Here is a 20,869-nt window from a genome sequence, read left to right as displayed (position 1 = left end):
CATTAAAGTCGTACATTTCTCATAAAAACAGGACAAAGACTTGAAAAAGTCGTGTTTTTCCTTCCAGGAACCACATGGCTTCACTTTTAAAGGTGAAGTGTGAAAGAAATGGACATATTTGAAGTCCAACACCTTTTTCCAGTCACATTATTAAAGCAGACAAACTACAAGCTCATTTTCATTCCAACAAGTCATCTTCTGACCTGGACTAACAACACTGGTCTCTATGTGCAGCTGGCTGTGAGACCAGTGCTCAGGGAGCGTCTACAAAGTGCAACACTGAAAGAACATCACACACTCATTTGCTTCCAGCACTTTCACACAAACATCTACTGTCATCATTCATGTTCCTGCTCCTCTGGATTCACACGGAGCCTCTGCTCATGCCGTTGCCATGGTGAATCATAGTATGTGGCTCCATAACTCAGACTGAGCATGCTCAGAGCTGATTGGCCCGACTCTGATCAGCTGATCTAGAAGAGGAAACTCTGCTATATGTACATTATTACATCTACACCTGAATCACAACACTCACACAAATATATCAACTGTGTTTAATATTTTGGCACGTAGATCATTTATGTGCTTCAGCTCTTCTTACATTTTACCACCAACATGTTTCAAAAGGAGCAGCTTTTACTTTGAAGGCCAGCTGTCTGTGTTTCTTGTTTTCATTGTTGGATAATGGAACAAGTCGATGCTTCAGTGCTTTGAATTAGGAGTGGGTTTTAATAATCGATTCATCGATTAAAATCGATTCTGGCTTGGATAACGTGATATTGATTAATTAAAATCCTGAATCAATTTTTTAATATTAATTTATTTTGCCCGAAATGTCAGAATCTCAGGTTAAACCTCACAAAACTTTAACAACCACCAAACAGCTGAAACAGTAAATGAGAGCAGGAACACGGATTCTGCACAGAGACGTAAACACAAAGCTCGGACCCGCCGACACATCAGAATCAGTGAGATGTCACCTTTCTCACTGACGGCACGGACACGGTCGGGGCTGAAAGCCGACAGCTCGCCGATTCTGATGTTTCGGCGGGTCCACGCTTTGTGTTTACGTCCTTTTTGCGCTCGATTCTGAAGCTGTTAGTTTTATCTCTCTCCAAACAATATTGACTGAACCAGCAGCAAAAGAAGATCCAAACTACGCTTCACATAAACATCGTCATGAACTCACTCTGACTTTTGCTGTTTTGCTTCCACCACAATAAAATCACACTTCATGCACAGCTCTCTCTCTCTCTCTCTCTCTGTACTTCAAGAACAGTTTCCTGTCTAAAAATCTGTTTTCTGCATTATTCGCTTGCTTGTTACGCACAAGTCTACCGTTGTTTACAGGCTGTCGGCCGCTGTTTTTTTCCTTTTACTTGCTTTCGAAAAGAAAACCTAATTTCTGCTGTTCAATACTGAACAAATTTAAACTTTTTAAAATTATGCAAATTGCAAAACGCTCAGTTGTGTCTTTAATAAAAACACTGTAACTTTGCTCTGCTTCACTTCAGCAGCATCAGGTAATGTTCATGTGTTTATTCATGGTTTTCTTTCGTTTTTGATCTACTGCAGAATATTTCTATAAAATCCCAGAACAGGAAAATCACCTTCATGTTCTTCCGTGTTTTATCTTCAGCTACTTTGACACAAAGGCCTCTGCTGTGATGCTCACACATTTGATAAAGTCTTGCGAGTGTCAGCTTCCTTTTTATAGACACAAAAATATGTAAATGTACTGAATTATAATATTTCTGTCTGAGGCAAAATTTCCCAGATTCCAATCGAATTGAATCGAACTGAACATTTCCTCATGAACTGTATTAAACTCTGTAAATGAACTGAGAACTATTTCTACATTTGAAACTATGGATTCATTTTCCCGTTCACTTCTGTACGTTAGTGTATGAATGAATGTTAGACTGGGCTCCATGGAAACACTTGGACTGGTCTCAGCTGCCTTCTTTCTGTAGTCCTTTCTCTTCTCCAGCTTCTGTTTGAAATCCTCTCACAGAGCCTGAAACCTGCTTTGCTGTCATGTTTGGGCCTGTGTTCCTCTGCTTTAACACAAACCTCACCACAGCAGCTGTGTGGGTCGTCTCTGTAGCAGCCCGATCAGCTTCTGATACATGAACATCATCACAGCTCCTAACTTCACCTTTATTAGCTTTGACATTCATGTCTTTCTTTTCTCTCTCTGTTTCCACACAAGCTCAAAGTCTCTGCAGCCTGAAATATAGAAACACAACAACAGCTGCAGTCAGTGAACTCACCTCAGAGTCTCCAGTCGACAGTTTGGACTCTCCAGTCCAGCACACAGAAGCTTCACGCCTGAATCCTGCAGCTTGTTGTTACTCATGTCCAGCTCTGTCAGATGGGAGGGGATGGACTTCAGAGCCGAGGCCACAACTTCACAGTGAGTCTCTGAGAGTCCACAGTCAGTCAGTCTGAGATTACAGAAAATATAAAATATGTTATTATAAAAGCAGAAAGTCTGCATTATAAACACAGACTGAATGTATATGAAGACAAAACAGAGTGAGGTCATAATCTGATGAACATCTGCTCTTCACATCTGTGCTTCAGCTCCTATTACTGTGTTTGACATGACACAACGATTGAGTCTCTCTCAGACCTGCAGACTTTTAATGAGAATCTTTGTTTGGCTTTAATCTGCAGATGAAGGAGGAAGATGGTGTCACATTTAGGCTTCCATAATGTCCACAGTCTGTCAGTGAGATCTGATCCAGAGTCAGAGTGAAGACACACACTTGGACTGTTTCCTGTCTTGAATCCAGGACATTTTGAATGAGTTCAGCTCAGTGAAGAGTTCCAGCTGGAAAGACGATCTCTGTTTGCTACCTGCTGCTGTCAGGTACGACTGTTCACGTCCACACGCAGGAAAAACCTGCTGACTGTCACCAAACGGAGCAGAAATCTCATCACTGGACAATAATGATGAATGAACTCAGAGCTGCTGATATCACATCTGATTTCAGGGGAACTAAACTAAAAAGGAACAAATAGAAACAACCATCATGACTCTGTTTGACCTTCAGATCAGAAACTATGGTTCAGAACAGCAGCAGGATTTCAGGCACTGTCACATCCTCAACATCCATATTCCAAATGCTCTTCCTGACAGGACACTCTTTGTTCCCACTCAGGGAGTTTCCATGTGTACAAATCATTTCTGAATCTCAGTAGACTGGGAGGTTTTTCCATCTCATGAATCTCTTTCCTAACATCAAACTAGATAAATCAAACAAAGGAACTGGAGTCTGTCTAATTTCTGACCCCAGTAAAGTTTGTACTGGGATACCCCGACATACTCTCTCTCCATCTGCTCCCACAGCCTCATATTCACAGCTGTCCCTTCTCTCAGCATCCACACTCAGGGTGGGGGCGGGGTCAACACCAGTCAAAACCATTGCTTTGGCCTTATGGCCATTTTATTAGTGTTCGTTTCTGAGTAACAAGCAGGCCTACGCACAGGTGTTTGGACATGTGTGGACCCGACCTACACTTAAACTTCTTAAATCCTCTGTTTCTGTGTCACCAGCTACACTTTTAATATTAATGTATTCACTCCGACATTTTTGGGGAGCGGTCAGAGCTCGTACACTGCAGACAAACATGTCTCCCAGCACACAGCTGACTGTCAACTCTCTGAGATTGGATATGATTCATTTAGATTATATCTGTAAGGTGAAGTTTATCTCGGTGTTTATTTGTTCCTGAGGAAGTCAGCTCGGCTCAGATTAAACTTTAATAACTGAACAATTTTAATGAACCTTAACGCCTCCCTGGAGCATATATGGAACTGAATCAGTCACTTTTCTTTATTTCCTGATGTTCATATGTGACATACATGTTTTAACCATTAATTTGGAATTAAACTGACATTTAATGTATTTTAAGGAGGAAAGAGAAATTTCACCAGAGGATGTTGATGCTGTTCATGGAGACTGAAGACAGAATGATTTATCTGTCTTAATATTTCTGCTGCTCTTTCCTCTGGTGCAAAAATATTTTAACTGTTGGTTTTAATTCAAAATCAATGGTTAAAATGTTAAAATACCAGCAAACTTGTGGCGTTAGTGTTGATATTCTGTGAGTTACTTAAAGAGATCACACAGGTACAGGACATATTTTATGTTCAGGTTTATGCATGTTTGCGGTGAGATGTGCATGTAGTGGGCTGTTATGTTGTAAACTGTGTGGATGTGTTTGGGAACAGAAAGATTATTTTACTGCATAAAACGGCGCTGATCAGCTGTTTCTGCCGCTGATACACTCGGCCGGTGAACCACCTGACTCACACAGGCTCTCCTCCTCCACAGTCCTCGTTTATGAAGAGCTTTACAAACACAACATCACGGCTAACAGCTGGATTCTCCCGTTTCAGTGCCAAACAGCCACTTCCTGCTACAGACAGTAAAGTGGACAGTTCGGCGCTAAACATGTTTTTAAAACTTTAAGCTCTTATTTGTTAAAGCCAGCTTCACAGACAGATCTGTGTCAGTGTTTTAGAGCAGGGCTCAGTGGTGTAAACCAGCCTTTATATGTGTTTCATCTCCATTTTTACATTAAACTGAACCAAAACACTGAAACCTTCACCTGATGTGTCTGTGCAGGTTCTCATCATACAGTCATGGTAATCTAAGGAGCCTGGAAAGAAAAGTGACTTCTTTAAGTTTCTTGAAGACGTTTCATCTCTCGAAACCGCTGCTGATAATCACCCACACCCTTTTTCACAGCTTGGCTCATGTGATGAGCCACATGATCAATAGTTGGTCAGCGACCCTCTTAAGGGACACTCCCACTAGGATTAAAATCTGGGACTCTCCACTTTTTGGTTTTAGAAGTGAAGAAGCTGAATGTTCGGATTAAACATCTTCAAGAAACTTAAAGCAGTGCACTCACTTTTCTTTCTAAGCGGCCTTTCTTAGATCACCTGATGTAACCTGAGTAAATTATGTCGGGTTTGAAAACTCTGCAGCATGACCCGGGTGTTGCTGGTGGCATCATGAGCTTAGACCCCTCAGTCAGCTCGGTCTAAAGTCATCGTCAGCACTAACAGGCACAAATAGGCTCTAACGTGACAAACTGACCCGACATTTAAAGAGTGCCCACTACAGTCTCAGCTAAAACATATTAAAATGTGCAACGCCAAGGACTGTACACTGGACTCCATTTCAGTGCAAAATAATAAAACAAAGTAAATCCATCCAATCTCCTCTGCCTGTCCTTATCATCAATAAAAACAATTAATAAAACAGAAAATCATAGAAACAGTCATCTTTGTTATTGCATCATCACACATCAGTTCCCAGTAACTAGTCAGAATGAGACGTTGTTTTCATCTTTCTCACACTCATCTCACTCCCCGGTCACAACAGGTGGTGACTTTAACAGGTGTTACAACCTGGCTCAAAGCTGCAAAAGAGGGCGGAGACTGAAAACAGAGACTGGTTTCATTTTGAAGTTCTTAATAACCTCGGCTAAAGATGAAAACAGACAGCGTGACAGGGTCTGACAACGAGTGGTGGCGTCGTCCTAGCCGACCTCGGCAGTTATTCACACGCCATGACCAAAAACTCCTGCAGTGTCACAGCAGACAGAGGAGGAGTCACAGAGGAGCGTAACAGCTGTGACAGATGCAACAGGAGGACGAGCTCCAACAGTAAACACACTGAAGACAGGAAAGCAGTCACGAGTGATGTTGGTCCTGTTTTTATCTCCACTAAAACCTCTCTAACGTCACATGTAACAGAACACAGACACATCTGATTATCAGGGACCACGACCCACATCTTTGCCTCACTATGTTTATAAGAAGAGACTGAAAATAATGATTCTCCCAACACATCACCAACACTTTTATGGCAAACAGATAATAGTGAGTGACAAGAGGTGAACTGTTTCATATGCAGTTATCAGGGTAAATACATTTAAACCAAAGACACTGGAAGACAAAATGAAAGGAACTGAAGGTGACAATTCAAGAAGCTCAACAGAAGTCAAATGTAACATGATCAAGATTCCCTGTTAAAAACAGATACGTATAGTATAATAGTAGACTACACTAATAATAGTGTCTAGTATAATAGTAGACTACACTAATAATAGTAAATTTAGTGAGTAAATGTATTTCATTTTAAAAAACATTTTTGAATTCCAATTTTACAAATCTTTTAAAAAATAAAATCAAAGATTTACTTTGTACATTTAAAATGGTGATTCCACTCCTCATTTGAAAATCCATTTCTTCACTGCATTTCCCTTTCCTGTTAGCTCAGGATTACCATATTAGGTATTAGCTGACCTCTGACCTTATATTCCACTTGTGTGGTGTCACAGTCTCGTCTCTGTTTTCACAGAGGATGTGGTTCTGTTGGCTTCATCAGGTGATGGCCTCCAGCTCACAGTGGAGCTGTTCTCAGCAGAGTGTGAAGCCGTGTGAATGAGGATCAGCATCATGGTCCTCAGCTGGGAAAGGGTGGAGTGCCCACTCTGGGTCACAGACAAGTTCCTGCCCCAGGTGGAGGAGTCTGAGTATCTCAGGGTCGTGTAAAGAAGGGGGAGGGGAGCAGGAATCAACAGACAGACTGTTGCTGCGGTAACAGTGAGGTAGACGCTGTACCAGTCTGTCGTGGTGAAGAGAGAGAGCTGAGCGTGACAGCGAAGCTCTAAATTTACCGGTCGATCTACGTCCCTGCCCTCACCTATGGTCACGAGCTGTGGGCAGTGACGGGAAGAACCAGATCATGGTTACAAGTGGGGCAAATAAATTTTCTCTGAAGGGTAGCTGGTGTCTCCCTTGGAGACGGGGTGAGGAGAATCCCCTTCACAAAAACTAATCAAGTGAACAAGACTCTCCAGGAGGTAAACATTTAAATATCCAAGTCCACCATAAAGAGAAAACTGCATGAAGGGAAACACAGATGGTGCATTACAATTCACTGCATGTGTTTTACATGAAGAATGGAGGATATACCGTCCACTTTCACTCTGTCTTTAGCAGCAAGTGGCTCTTTGTTGTTTGGCTAGCTGCACTGAAACAGGAGAATCCAGCTGTTAGCCGTAATGTTGGTGTTTGTAAAGCACTTTATAACCAAGGACTGTGTTTTTAATTTAAAGATTAAACTATTAACCGACACTGATCAATGATGTAATGATCACATCTGGACTCACCGAGCCTTTCTGCAGTTCCTCACAGCTGGAATCAGTCTCAGTCGTCCCTCCTTTGAAGCTTTGTACTTCTGCAGGTCAAACTCATCCAGAACCTCCTCTGACATCTGCAGCATGAAGGCCAGAGCTGAGCACTGGATCATAGTGAGGTCCTTTGACCTTTGCTTTGACTTCAGGAACTCTTGGATCTCCTGATGTACTGAGAGGTCGTTCATCTCCATCAGACAGTGGAAGATGTTGATGTTTCTGTCAGGACAGGAATTAAACTTCTTGTTATTCTTCAGGTTCTTGATGACTCTCTGGATGGTTTCTGGACTGTTCTCTGTCTGACCCAGCAGACCTCCTAAGAGTCTCTGGTTGGACTCCAGACAGAGGCCATGAAGGAAGCGGACAAACAGGTCCAGGTGGCCATTTTTACTCTGGAGGGATTTCTCCATGGCTCGTTTAAGGAAATCATCCAGAGATGACTCTTTGTATTTTATTCCCAGGAAGTCCTTCAGCACCTCTGACTTCCTGTTGGTGAAACAGTGGAACATGTAGACTGCAGCCAGAAACTCCTGGATGCTCAGATGAACAAAGCAGTAGACTGGTTTCTGGAAGATCACACACTCTCTTTTGAAGATCTCTGTACAAACTCCTGAGTACACCGAGGCCTCTGTCACATCCAGACCACACTGCTCCAGGTCTTCTTGGTAGAACATGAGGTTTCCTTTCTCCAGATGTTCAAACGCCAGCCTCCCCAGCTTCAGAAGAACTTCCCTGTCAGCCTCCGTCAGCTCCTGTGGACTCGTCTCATGTCCCTCGTGGTACTTGTTCTTCTTCCTCTTTGTCTGAACCAGCAGGAAGTGTGAGTACATGTCAGTCAGGGTCTTGGGCAGCTCTCCTCTCTGCTCTGTAGTCAACATGTGCTCCAGAACTGTAGCAGTGATCCAGCAGAAGACTGGGATTCTACACATGATGTGGAGGCTCCTGGATGTCTTCATGTGGGAGATGATTCTGCTGGACAGCTCTTCATCACTGAATCTCCTCCTGAAGTACTCCTCCTTCTGGGCGTCAGTGAAGCCTCGTACTTCTGTTAGCCTGTCAACACATGTAGGAGGGATCTGATTGGCCGCTGCAGGTCGGGAAGTTATCCAGACGAGAGCCGAGGGAAGCAGATTCCCCTGGATGAGGTTTGTCAGCAGCTGGCTGACTGATGACTTCTGTGTGACATCAGACAGCAGCTTCCTGTTGGTGAAATCCAATGAAAGTCTGCTTTCATCCAGGCCGTCAAAGATGAACAAAAGCTGAGAGACAGCCAGCTTCTCTGCTGTGACCTTCTGTAGTGTTGGATGGAAAACATGGAGCAGCTCCAGAAGACTGTACTGCTCCTCTCTGATCAGGTTCAGCTCCCTGAATGAAAGCAGAACCACCACACTGACATGTTGGTTCTCCAAGCCCTCTGCCCAGTCCAGAGTGAACTTCTGCACTGAGAAGGTTTTTCCAACACCAGCCACGCCGTTGGTCAGAACCATTCTGATGGGTCTCTGTTGGTCAGGTAAGGCTTTAAAGATGTCCTGGCACCTGATTGGAGTGTCATGGAGGGCGTCCATCTTGGAAGCTGTCTCCAGCTGCCTCACCTCATGTTGGCTATGAACCTCTTCACTCTGTCCCTCTGTGATGTAGAGCTCAGTGTAGATCCTGTTGAGGAGGGTTCTACTTCCTGTTTCATCACTTCCTTCAGTCACACGTTCACATCTCCTCCTCATACTGATCTTATGTTCATCTAAAACCTCCTGCAGACCAACATCTGCTGAAAGAAAGAAAAACAGAAAGAAAACTCTTCAATGTCTGAACAACAACAAGAAGTCCAGTTTTCAGAAATGAGTCCATCAGCAGACAGATGTTCAGTCTTACTTTGTACACAGCTGCTCTGACTGGCTGTCTGCAGTCCAGCTCTGGTTCTGGATCTTTCTCCACACTGGGGACAGGACCAGTCTCCTGATGAAGCAGACTGGTCCCAGTATGAGGACATGCACTGTCTGCAGAACCAGTGTCCACAGCTGGTAGAGACTGGATCCTTCAGGACGTCCTGACACAAAGCACAGCAGGACAGCTGCTCCTCCTCACAGACACCACTCCTCTTCCTCCCTCTGTGAACACATTTCTTTATCACTAAAATCATTGACTGTCAGTGACAAACATCCAGATTTGATGACACTGTGCAGAAGCTCTGATGGTCACAGAGAAAAGTCAAAGTGGAGAAACTTGTGTTTGAGTTCAGAATCCAAGTTTCCTTTGCTGTTCCTGCCTGTCTTATTAAACACAGAGTGATCAGCCTACAAACTCCACAGTAAAAGCCTTCATCACAGAGCTGATTATGTCCTTCACTGGATGTACTGGAAGTTTGGGATCCATCACTTTCAACTGACCTTTGACCTCCTCTAAAAACTGTTGTGGAGCAGCGGTGTCACATTCAGAGCTTTCAGCTTTATTTTGAAAGAGTTCAGTCATCAGGAAGTGAACTTCTGGGTTCTGATTTCCTTTCTATTATTTTACAGAAGTGAAGAAGAAGAACTAAAAGCTTTGAAATGATCTGAGTGATATTTTTGAACATTGCCACCAAATTGAGTTCAGCCTCCAGCAGTAACTTTGTTTCATGATGCCTCCCTGATGATGTGATGTTTGATTACAAACCTGTTTATGTGTTAGACATTAATCACATGAACACAGGCAGAAAAAAGAAGCCAATGAAACAAATGACAGAAACGTGTTCATTCACTGCCATGATCCATATTTGATATGTACAGATGTTTGTAAAGAACACGTGTGCAGCGCTTTGTTCTGAGTATCTGCTGTCAGCACACAGTGCAGCAATAACTACAACCACACGTTTCTGTAGATCCTGAACATCAGCCTGGAGGAATCTGACCTCAGGTCTGCACACAGAGGAGCTTCACCTCTGGGATGATGCTGGCGTCAGCTCCTTCTACAATCAGGCAGAAGCTTCTGCACCATCAGGACACAAACAGAGAGGAGCTTCTATCCTCAGACCATCCAAGTCCTAAATCAGAACATGCTCCCCTCATAGCATCACCATCAGGGTTTAAACAGGACCTTACATCATGTTCTTGTTTCACTGTCATATTTCAGATCATACCAGATTCATTATGACGTCACACGCTGCTACACTGATCCTGCTGCTTCATTACTGCTGATATTACTCTGCTCACTCTGTTCAGTTACTCTGTTTACATCACTTTGCTCATTTGCTTTGTTCTGCTTGCACTGCTCTGTCAGTACATGCTGTGCTAATGTGGCACAAAGCACTTTAACATTACATCTGCACAATGTTTCATTATTTCATTTAATGATTGTTTCTAATGTTTTGTCCAGTCACAGGAGCAGCTCAGCACATTTCACTGTGTTGTACGTGTATGACGATGCCTGTGACAAATAAACAGCCTCGGACTCTTCAATCTTCTGCATTTCTTTGGAGATCAGCTCAGTGGCCTGTTGAGACCATCTTTCTATTTCTGATGACTCAGTTCAGATTATTATCCTGATACTTTCTTTTAAAATGTGATGAAATCATTTATCTGATGTTCTGACACAAATACACCAAAACAATCCCAAACAGCACAAACCACCACGTTACACACAGTGTAATAAAAATACAGGCAACTACAAATAAAAACACTTTAAAATATAAACTAAAATTACAAAGTGGTCACAGAATTTCAAACACCCGTAAATGAGTCAGCAGCTCTCTTACATGGTCAGCTGAGCTCCATGATTGAAGAACATTGTTGCTGCAGGTTCATGACTGAAGTTTGGAGGATCTTTTTCTTTGGACCAATCACTCCTCACAGACACACAGCTGGATACTGGAGACTGTGACCTCTGACCTCTGCAAACACAACCACATTGCATTCATTTCACATCAATTAGTACACCACAAAAGGCATGCAAGAAACACAGTCTGAAGGCAAACTTCTGGCTTCAATAACATTCAACAGGTCAGGTGGAAACTTTTCTCAGATTTGATTCATGTTTTTATAGAACGATCCAGCTAAAAAAAATATACCATTAGGTCAGGGGTCAGCAACCTTCAGGACCCAAAGAGCCATTTGGAGCCAGTTTCCACGCAAAAGAAAACACTGGGAGCCACAAATACTTTTTGACATCTAGAATGAAGATAACACTGTATATACTGTTTTTTACCTTTATGCTTTGTGTGAACAACTAAGGTGTGTTGCTTATGAAATCCATGAAGTGCTACAGAGAAAATTACAGGTTATTTATGTAATGAACACATTTGAACTCTTAAAGAAATATAACCAAAGGAAAGACACCCAGCTGAACTAAAATGATGTAGCAAACAAAAACTGCTGTGAGCCGCCACCCTTATATCTCCTTTGGGCTTTTGGAGCCTTGACCTGACTTTTAAAAAATAATTGGAAAAAAAGCACTATGCTGCTGAAAGATGAAAAATAGATATTTGCAAAATTCTGCCTAAATATGTATTTTACCTGGTTAATGTGTGTGGCGGGGCGTGGTCTGCAGCGCCGCTGCAGGGGAGGCGGACGCACCTGAGCGGCACCCGCAATCACGCCTCGCCGCCTTAACGTCTGTGCTGTTGTGTGTCGGGCTGTGAGCTGCAAAGCTACAGCCGGCTGTGTGCGTACAGCAACCGTGTGTGAAAAGTCGTTTATTAAGAGAAGCTGAAAAGCGTGTTCATGCAAACATCGTCGGGTCTGCCGTGATATGTTTACAACGGGACTTCTGCTCCTGAACCTCTGCGCACAGCGTCTGCAGGTCGGGGCTGTACGAAGTCACTTTCATCTTTACAGGACTGTAAGCTGTCGTCTGTGAGGCGTGAGCGGTGTTTGTTTTTAACATAGTTCACGGTGGAGAACAGCTGCTGACATAATGTGGATCCAAGATCCATAATTGGCCTACCTGGGGCTGAAAGTCTCGATAAATGCACGGCGTTTCGGCGGGTACACCGGCTTCCACGAGTGTGACGCTTATTTGAGCGATGAAAAAATAAAAAAAATATAATTTTATTTTTATATTTCAATATCACAATAATCTTCCAATTTAGAACTACAAGTTAAAAAAGAACATAAATAAAATACACTTCAGCTAAATACTTCTAATTTATTTTCCCAAACCACGAGGAGCCGCACTGTAAGGACTAAAGAGCCGCAGGTTGCCGACCCCTGCATTAGTGTTAGTCAATGTTGCAACTGAACTGAAAAACAAAAGATTTTGGTCCAAAGAAACAAAGTCACTATTAATACAACACAACCCCCCCAAAAAGAGCCATGTAGACCCCGGGCTCTATGGGTCTTGTGCTCGGAGCTTGTTCCTGTGCTGCCATGATTAGTGCCTCTGTGCTGTCTTTCAGTCCAGCTTTGTTCAGCCACTGGTAGGATTTCTGGATGTCAGCCACTTCCTCTGCCTGCTGGTGGTGCAAACTGTGTTGTTCTGAGTTTCATTGGACGTCTTTGTCCAAAGCACCAGACAAAGGGCAAAGTAGATGCATTTGCATCAGCAGGAAAATACACCCCAAACTAGCATCATCATTATACAACTTTAACAACTGCCACTAAATGATACTTCATACACAGACCAGTGTTAGGTTAAGTTATGATGTCACTGGCAGAACATTTATAGAAACAACCTTTGAACTCTGAGTCAGCAGCTCTCTTACATGGTCAGCTGAGCTCCATGATTGAAGAACATTGTTGCTGCAGGTTCATCACTGAAGCCTGGAGGAAATATTTCTTTGGACCAGTCACTCCTCACAGACACACAACTGGATGCTGGAGACTGTGACCTCTGACCTCTGCAAACACAAACATCAATAACTGATCAGTTCTCTCTGACAGCCATATGATCAGCTGATCCCTCTGTGATATTGTGTCTGCCTCATAACGCTGACAGGTCAGCCAATCATCAGCGGTTTTTTCTGTCTCTGAATGAACTCAGTTTGTTCTCAGCTCTTCTCTCTGATTCTGCTGCACTGACTTCACTTAAACTTACAGAGTTCAGATCTTAGCAAGAAAACAAGTCAATAAAAATCAAACTCAGATCAAACAGTTTGAACCAATCACAGATCAATGATTCTGTCATGGTTATGTTGAAATGACTAATAAAGTTAGTAGTGTTCTTACATTATTGCTGCAGGTCCATGACTGTAAGGTGGAGGTGTTTGTGTAACCCCGTCACTCCTCACAGACATACAGCTGGATGCTGCTCCGTCCTCTTCCTCCATCTTCTTGATGTCAGGGTGGAGTTAGTCTGAGAGGTAAACACACACACTCAGAGGTGCTGTTGTCCTGGAAGCATCACACTGACGGCTTTCTAATGTTGGAGCTTTGGCCCTAAAGTCCAAACCAGTTATTTTAGAGGCTCAAAGTCTTTAAAAAACACCAAAACCATCACATTATTTAATAAGTACATGATCAGGTGGATGAAGGAACTCAGTGTGTTTGGGATCATCATCATGGTGAGGAGCCCACATGTTACGGCTCCTTTGGAGAGAAGCTGAGGATCACTGCAGGAAGTGAGCTCATGAAACCAAACTGCTGTTTGTGAGCAGGATGACTCTGTTATTGGACCTGCTCTGTGTTCTACATATGATCAATACTTCAAATATCTGTAAACATCTCATCTTATATTTGTTGCACTTGGTCACATCTGTCTTTAAAAATAGATTTTTAATGTCACTGAGAGTTCTTTTCTACCTTTATTGATTTATTTTGGAATAAATTAAATATAAAGGTGCCAAAAACTGCCTGCAGCTTCTGCTCTGTGACAGGAAACTACTGTCAGGCTCAAAATGACTTCAGATTATTCATCACAGAGTGTTTATAGATCACAGGACACGTTACAGTTTTACTGTCGATGTTTTAGTTTACAAGAATGACGAAGGTCTTACTGTGAATCTGCGCGCTCATTGGCTAATACCCTGAGACTGACAGGTGGTTATCCAATCAGCGTGCGGCCTCACACGGACATAAAACTCTTAAAGTTTGTTTTTGAAGGGATTTTCAGATCAGACCTGATGTTTCTGCCTACAGCCTGTTTACCGATATAATCAATATCAGATATCAGAGCAACAGAAACCTCGGTGATCAGGACGCCGGGACTGAGAACAGGAAGTGGCTCAAACGTCGCACTTTCATAAAGTCAGCCTGAACTCCACTCACCGAGTTTGTGTCGCCATTTTAGTTTTAAAACACGTCGAGATAAGGGCGGGTCTTACTGTGAACCTGCGCGCTCATTGGCTAATAACTTGAGATTGACAAGTCGTTATCCAATGAGCGCGCGGCTTCTCCCAACATAAAGTAGTTTCCTTTGAAAAACCAAAGTCTGATTATTTTTGCCTCCACTGACGGAGCCTGTTGTTCCCGCCACAGAGACACAGTAATGTCAGAGCGGTGTTAACACTCAGCTGCCTCAGCACAGCTCTCACTCTCCTCCTGCTCTCTCAGCTAAACTCACTTCCTCTCTACTTACAGGAAACCAGCGCTCAGAGGAGCCGACCGGCCTCACGTTTCACCCACAGACACGAACAGCGTGGAATTATTTTATGTCATAAGAAGAAACATATTCATGTTAACACTCACCTGCCTCAGCTCCACCTTCCTCCTCCTGCTGCTCTGAACGGAGGAGCAACACTTTCACTTTCACTGCTCCTCCCTAAACACAGAGGATGCTGGGACTTGTAGTTTTTACTTTGTGTGATATTTATGGCTGTGACACTAAATCACAGCATGTAAACTTCCTGCAAACATGTCACAGGCGATAAAAGTTTCACATTAAAGGTGAAATTATTTTTCTGTCTCATGTTCAATAAACAGTGAGCTGGGAAAACTGAAGAACAGACTTCAGACGTTCCCTGCAGAGTTTCTGCTGCTCGGTCGTCTGCATGTTGCTGAGACTGAGCTGATGATGAAGCTGTGACGGGTTTATGGCACGTTTGGTTCTGGAGAAGAGTTTTACTGCCGGTGCAGGTGAAATGATCAGAGGTTACAGCCTCTGGTTAAAGTGGAGGCAGCGATCAGGACGGCTGAGCAGCAGAGGTCTCGAGGGTCCTAAAGTGTAAAAGCATCAGAATTAGAATCAGAAAGGGTTTTATTGCCAAATGTTGAGCAGGTTTACAACATTAGGAAATTGCTGTGGTGCTTCAGTGCAAACATACTGTCATAAATTACGCTTAAATAGACATGAAAATAAAAATAAGAATAAGAATTAAAAGTGCTAAGTAGATAGATATATACATGATATATACATGAGTGCAGGTGGTGATCAGTGCCAAACATGGAATGATGCAGTGAACACAGCATAGGGTCATGTGTTAGTGGTGGGAACAGTCATACGGTTATTGTTCATGAGTCCAACAGCAGAGGGGAAGAAACTGTTCTTATGGCGAGAGGTTCTGGTGCGAATGGACCGGAGCCTCCTGCCTGAGGGGAGCAGGTCAAACAGACTGTGTCCAGGGTGAGAAGGGTCAGCTGAGATCCGAGCTGCACGCCCCAGTGTCCTGGAGGTGTACAGGTCCTGCAGAGATGGGAGTCTGCAGCCAATCACCTTCTCAGCAGAGCGCACAACACGCTGCAGTCTCTGTTTGTCCCTGATAGTGGCTCCAGCGTACCACACAGTGATGGAGGAGGTGAGGATGGACTCGATGATTGCGGTGTAGAACTGCATCATCGTCCGTGTTGGCAGGTTGAATTTCTTCAGCTGCCTCAGGAAGTACATCCTCTGCTGGGCTTTCTTAATGACGGAGATGATGGTGGGCTCCCACTTCAGGTCCTGGGTGATGGTGGTACCCAGGAAGCGGAATGAGTCCACAGAGGTGATGGGGGTGTCAGACAGGATGATGGGGGGGAGTGGAGCTGTGTGCGTCCTGAAGTCCACAATAATCTCCACTGTCTTCTGGGCATTCAGCACCAGGTTGTTGTGGCTGCACCAGGACACCAGACGTTCAACCTCCCTCCTGTAGGCAGACTCATCCCCGTCCGAGATGAGTCCAATAACGGTGGTGTCATCAGTGTTAGTAACACAAAGATCACAGAATGGGATCATCCACACAACACTAACATCTAAATCCACGGCAGGAACTCTTCCAGTGTCCTGAAAAATCTGTGTGCACGATGCTGAGATTAAAATCTGTCTGCTCATCTTAATGCAATATTTACTAAAGTCTGGTAGAAGTTTTACTGATTTCCAGTCCACTTAGCAGACGTGTGGATAGGTGGTGGGTTGTAGAGCAGACTGAAAGCTTTAAGTTCATCCTCTGATTAAAAACTCAGACCCACAGATACAGGAAGTATAATGCTGGTGTAAGACAGGAAACGGCAACACGGCAGCCATCTTTTTCCTCCCATGATGACCAGTGTCCCAGCAGAAGCTGGGGTTTGTTAGATCCTGTTCGATCCAGAGGAAACAGGCTAAAAGAGTCGATCAGGGGGATCATGGTTTTATTATGTGCTCGTTATGATTGAAGCTCTGGTTGTGTGTTAGAGACAGAACCTGCAGATTCCTCCACTCTGCCTCCTCCTCTGCAGGAATCAGCCTCTTGGCTGGTTTTATTCACCAACGTGAATAAAATCATCAAACTAATCCAAGTTCATTGTGAAATGTGAAGAGTTTCTGCAGCAGCCGCACTTCCTGCAAATCTGTTCTTTCAAAATAAAGTGAAGAGTCTAAAATTATATTCACGACAGGTTTAAAGGTGAAGGTGGTCACATGGTTTTAGTGGAATGCCTACGTGGGTGCGTCTGAGTGATTTTGATTCAGATTCGTGCAGCGTGGAGCAGTAAACACTTGTTTTTGTGCATCTGGACTCATGAAGGATTCCAGTTAGCACATTTCCAGCCAATGAAACGTAACTACAGATGAAGACAAACACATTTAAGCTGCCTGACTCTCGAGTGTGGGTGCGTGTTCCCATTTTCAGGCTGTTTTAGTTTTCAGTTTAGAGGAACGCTGCAAACTCACAAAAACTTCTTTCTTGTGAGGTTTTGTTGTCAGACTGATAAAAGCAGCAGCAGCTGGTGTTTGATGAGCAGACGTGTGTTTCCTGTTCTGTAATAATCAGCTTGTTACCATCACATAATGAACTCAGCCGTGACCAATGAGGCCGTCCTTGTGCGGTTCTCTGGCGCTGATTCTGACTGTGACCTTCACCTCTGCAGGGTCGCCTCTGCTCGTGGCTGAGCTCGTGTTTGTCAGGCTGACAAAATAAAAGCTTCTTCATTTCTGTGGCTGAAGAGGAGTCTGCTCTTCTTCACCAACAGGAAGTGAAACATTTCTCACTGATTCTGAAATCTTCACTTGTCTCACAAACTCACAGTAACACACACACGGTTGTGTTTTCATATCCTTGTGGGGACATCTATTTGACATCATGCTCTCCTCAGCCTTTTACTCTAACCATTAAGACTGAATGCCTAACCCTGACCTGACTGTCCCTGACACTAAAACCACATTCTGAGTCTCACAAATGTCTTCAAACTTGTGGGGACGGGCATTTTGGTCCCCACAAAGACATGTAAACATGCACACACACAGGTATTAATGACCTCACAGGTTCATGTTTGGGGCTTTTAGCATCTTTGTGTGTCGCTCAGATTTAATTCACTCTTGTTTTGAGGTTTTGTGCCTTTTTGTTTCATTCTTTGTGCGTTTATTTTCTCTTTAAGCCTTTCAGGACTCGTGCTGTTGGCTTTTTCCTGGTGTGTTATTAGTATTTTTCATTTCTAAACTTATTGTAAAAGAAGGACCAATGGAACATTTATGTGAAAATAAACATGATCATTTAATGTTTTTGTCAGTCATTAAAAGATAAATCCTGGTCTTTCATTTTGCTGCTGCATTGTTCACAGAAACACATATTTTCCTGTTTCTTTCTGTTTGTGTTTTTCTGCTTTTGCCTGTTTAGCGCTGCTGAGCAGGAAAACCCAGACGAACAAAAACCTCTTTTAAGTAAATGTTTGAGTCACTTTGGGTCTGAACTGTAAAAAACTGCAGACTGAAACAGATTTGAAGGCATCACAGGAACAGCCTCACATTCAAAACATGAAAGAGAGGACTTTTATTTTGAAACACTCAGGAAATGACAGAGGGAAAGTTTTTTAATTAAAACAAATTATTATTTTATGCATTCTAAGTTCATACAACCACCAAAACTGTGATGATCCTCACATCAGCTTTACTGTGTGAGGTCACATACACGATCATTAATGTTACTATTATTATTATTATTATTATTATTAGAGACTTGCAGAGAGAAGAGGTGGAAACATTTTGATTTTCATAAATTTAACAGACTAAAAACCTACAAACATGTTTGGTGCTGAAGAAAAATGGAAAATATCAGAACATCAGAGCTTAGACGACCTCCCTCATCATCTTGGTGACATCGTTGCTAAGGGTGACCATGTCCAAGGCCCAGCCCCTGGACAGGTTGGAGCGTGTCGTCTCCTGGCGCATGGCGGTCAGGAAACCCTAAAGCAGTGGTTCCCAAACTTTTTTTTGCTGGGCCCCTCTTGTTTTACAAGATAAATGTTCACGCCCCCCTCTCGCGCGCGCACGCACAAACACAACCTCCAACCACACACGCCCATATTTTGCTCCATTGCGGTTTATTTCACACCTCAAACATTTAGTAAACAATTAAGCAAATACAAATAATCTGCAATAAATTACAGGTAGTAAGAAAATAAACTACTAACTCTTTTACGCTACGTCCACATCTACACGGGGATTTTTGAAAACGCAGCTGTTTCTATGTGTTTGGACCTTTCGTCCACATGTAAACGGCGTTTCGAATCACCGAAAACTGAGATTTTTTAAAACTCCTTTTTTGCGTTTACATGTGGACGAGGAATACAGAGTTGGTCACGCAACGTCAAAGATATGTGCCTTTTTTTCACGTCACGCTGTGCGCACATTATTTTTTACATGAGATGAATTGCAGAATGGCAGATAGAGACAAAATACTGTTAATCTGACTATCTGCAGGTTTTACACACTTACATACACACATGCAGTTACTGTCCCTCCATTTACAAAGGCAGAGGCGTCACGGTGTGATTATCTTCCCTTTGGTTTCACCTGCACAAGTGGCGAGGTAGGTATTGATAGCAATGTTGAATATTATTACACAGGAAAAAACAACTACATGTAAAATATGCTTCACCATATTTTCTAGTCTTTGGCTTAGAATGAAGTTGGTTTGGACATATATTCAGCGATGCTTCATCTCCTGCTTTGCGTTTCTGTGGGTGCGCCCAATTTCTGTGGGCACAAAGTGTTAAGTGTGAAACAGGGCAGATCTGTCGTGGTCCTGAGTCATTGACCCAGTGTTTTGAGTTTGTTGGTATTATTTTCCAGTTTCTGCTGTTTTGTATTTGTTCTTAGGGTTTGAGTTGTGTGTTTAGTGTTTCTATTGTCCCTACCTGTGTCTTTCCTCTGTGTTCTGTTCGTGTCCCCAAGTTGGTATTGTGAAACAGCCTGTGAGTTTCCTGTTTTACTTTGTAGGTTTGTGTCTCGTTATGCCCATTAGTTCCAGCTGTGTCCCCTCCTGTCTGCCTGTGCTCCTCGTCGCATCGTCTGTGTTACACTCACCTCTTCCAGGCTCGCACGCTCACTCCTCTTCAGCCACTCACCCTCACACCGTTACACTCTCATGCCAATCCAGCAACAGGCAATCCACACAGGGTCAGGGACGCGTCCAGGAAATCTAGGTACAGGAAAGAACAGGTCAGGAACTGTAATGAACAGTACTGAGAATCAACTCAATGATTTAGCACAAACTGAGAAGACTCAACAAATCACCAACCTGTGGCCTAGAGTGTCCTGGTGCCACGTGCACTTATGGACACTCTTATGTTCGAACATGGTGTTCGTTATGGCCAAGCTGTGGTTTGCACAGAAGTTCAATAACAAAACACCACTCGGGTTCAGGTCCTGGGGTCCATTCCTCCCAATCACGCCCCTCCAGGTTTCACTGTTGTTGCCCACATGAGCATTTAAGTCTCCCAGTAGGACCCTCCAGTGTCCCACCCAGGGACTCCAAGAAGGCTGGGTACTCTGAACCCCAACCCGGAGGCACAGATAACAAACCCTCTCATCCACTGGGAGAAACCCCAACATACAGGCAGCAAGCTGAAGGGACACCAGGATACCCACCCCAGGCCGCCGCCTCTCACCAGGGGCAACTCCAGACTGAGACAGAGTCCAGCCCCTCTCCAGGAGGCTGGTTCCAGAGCCCAAGCCGTGTGTTGAGGTGAGCCTGACTATATCTAGCCGGTTCCTCTCAACCTCACGCACTAACTCAGGCTCCTTCCCCACCAGAGAGGTGACATTCAATGTCCCAATTGCCAGTCTTGGGGTTTGGTTCGCTCCTGGACGGCGCTCACAATGCACCCAACACACATTAGTTGGTATCAAATGAGCACAACTCATCATTAATCCCACTCCATGGTCCTTAGGGTGGCACAGTTGCTTCACTCTCTCCTCTTATTCCATTAGAAAGCATTCTGTATGTCCCTAATATAACTGAGAACTTCAATAAAATCTCTGAATCTAACAATATAAAAATGGCACTGAGTCTGTGTCTGCATTTGTGTGACATTAATGTTCCACTTTAACTTGGAGGTTTTGACTCCCACTT

At 43.5% G+C, this 20,869-nt stretch overlaps 2 protein-coding genes across 2 annotated transcripts in view; both read right to left on the bottom strand.

Moving 5' to 3' along the window:
- Positions 1–14,410, bottom strand: part of LOC146548163 (protein NLRC3-like) — an 87,296-nt gene extending 72,886 nt beyond the window's left edge. The window contains exons 1-5 of the mRNA XM_085263809.1: positions 14,394–14,410; positions 10,949–11,083; positions 9,091–9,326; positions 7,198–8,986; positions 2,274–2,447 (exon numbers count right to left, since the gene is read on the bottom strand). Coding sequence (XP_085119935.1) covers positions 2,274–2,447; positions 7,198–8,986; positions 9,091–9,326; positions 10,949–11,083; positions 14,394–14,410 — 2,351 coding nt within the window. The remainder of the gene's footprint in view (positions 1–2,273; positions 2,448–7,197; positions 8,987–9,090; positions 9,327–10,948; positions 11,084–14,393) is intronic.
- Positions 1–20,869, bottom strand: part of LOC146548161 (NACHT, LRR and PYD domains-containing protein 12-like) — a 192,740-nt gene that overhangs the window by 104,988 nt on the left and 66,883 nt on the right. The window lies entirely within an intron of this gene.

This window comes from Mchenga conophoros, linkage group LG23 (genome assembly GCF_057382185.1).
Source record: "Mchenga conophoros isolate Kocher_MC1m ecotype Shallow Benthic linkage group LG23, M_conophoros_male_GT1.1, whole genome shotgun sequence".
Classification (NCBI taxonomy): domain Eukaryota; kingdom Metazoa; phylum Chordata; class Actinopteri; order Cichliformes; family Cichlidae; genus Mchenga; species Mchenga conophoros.
This window is presented reverse-complemented; position numbering and strand designations above follow the sequence as displayed.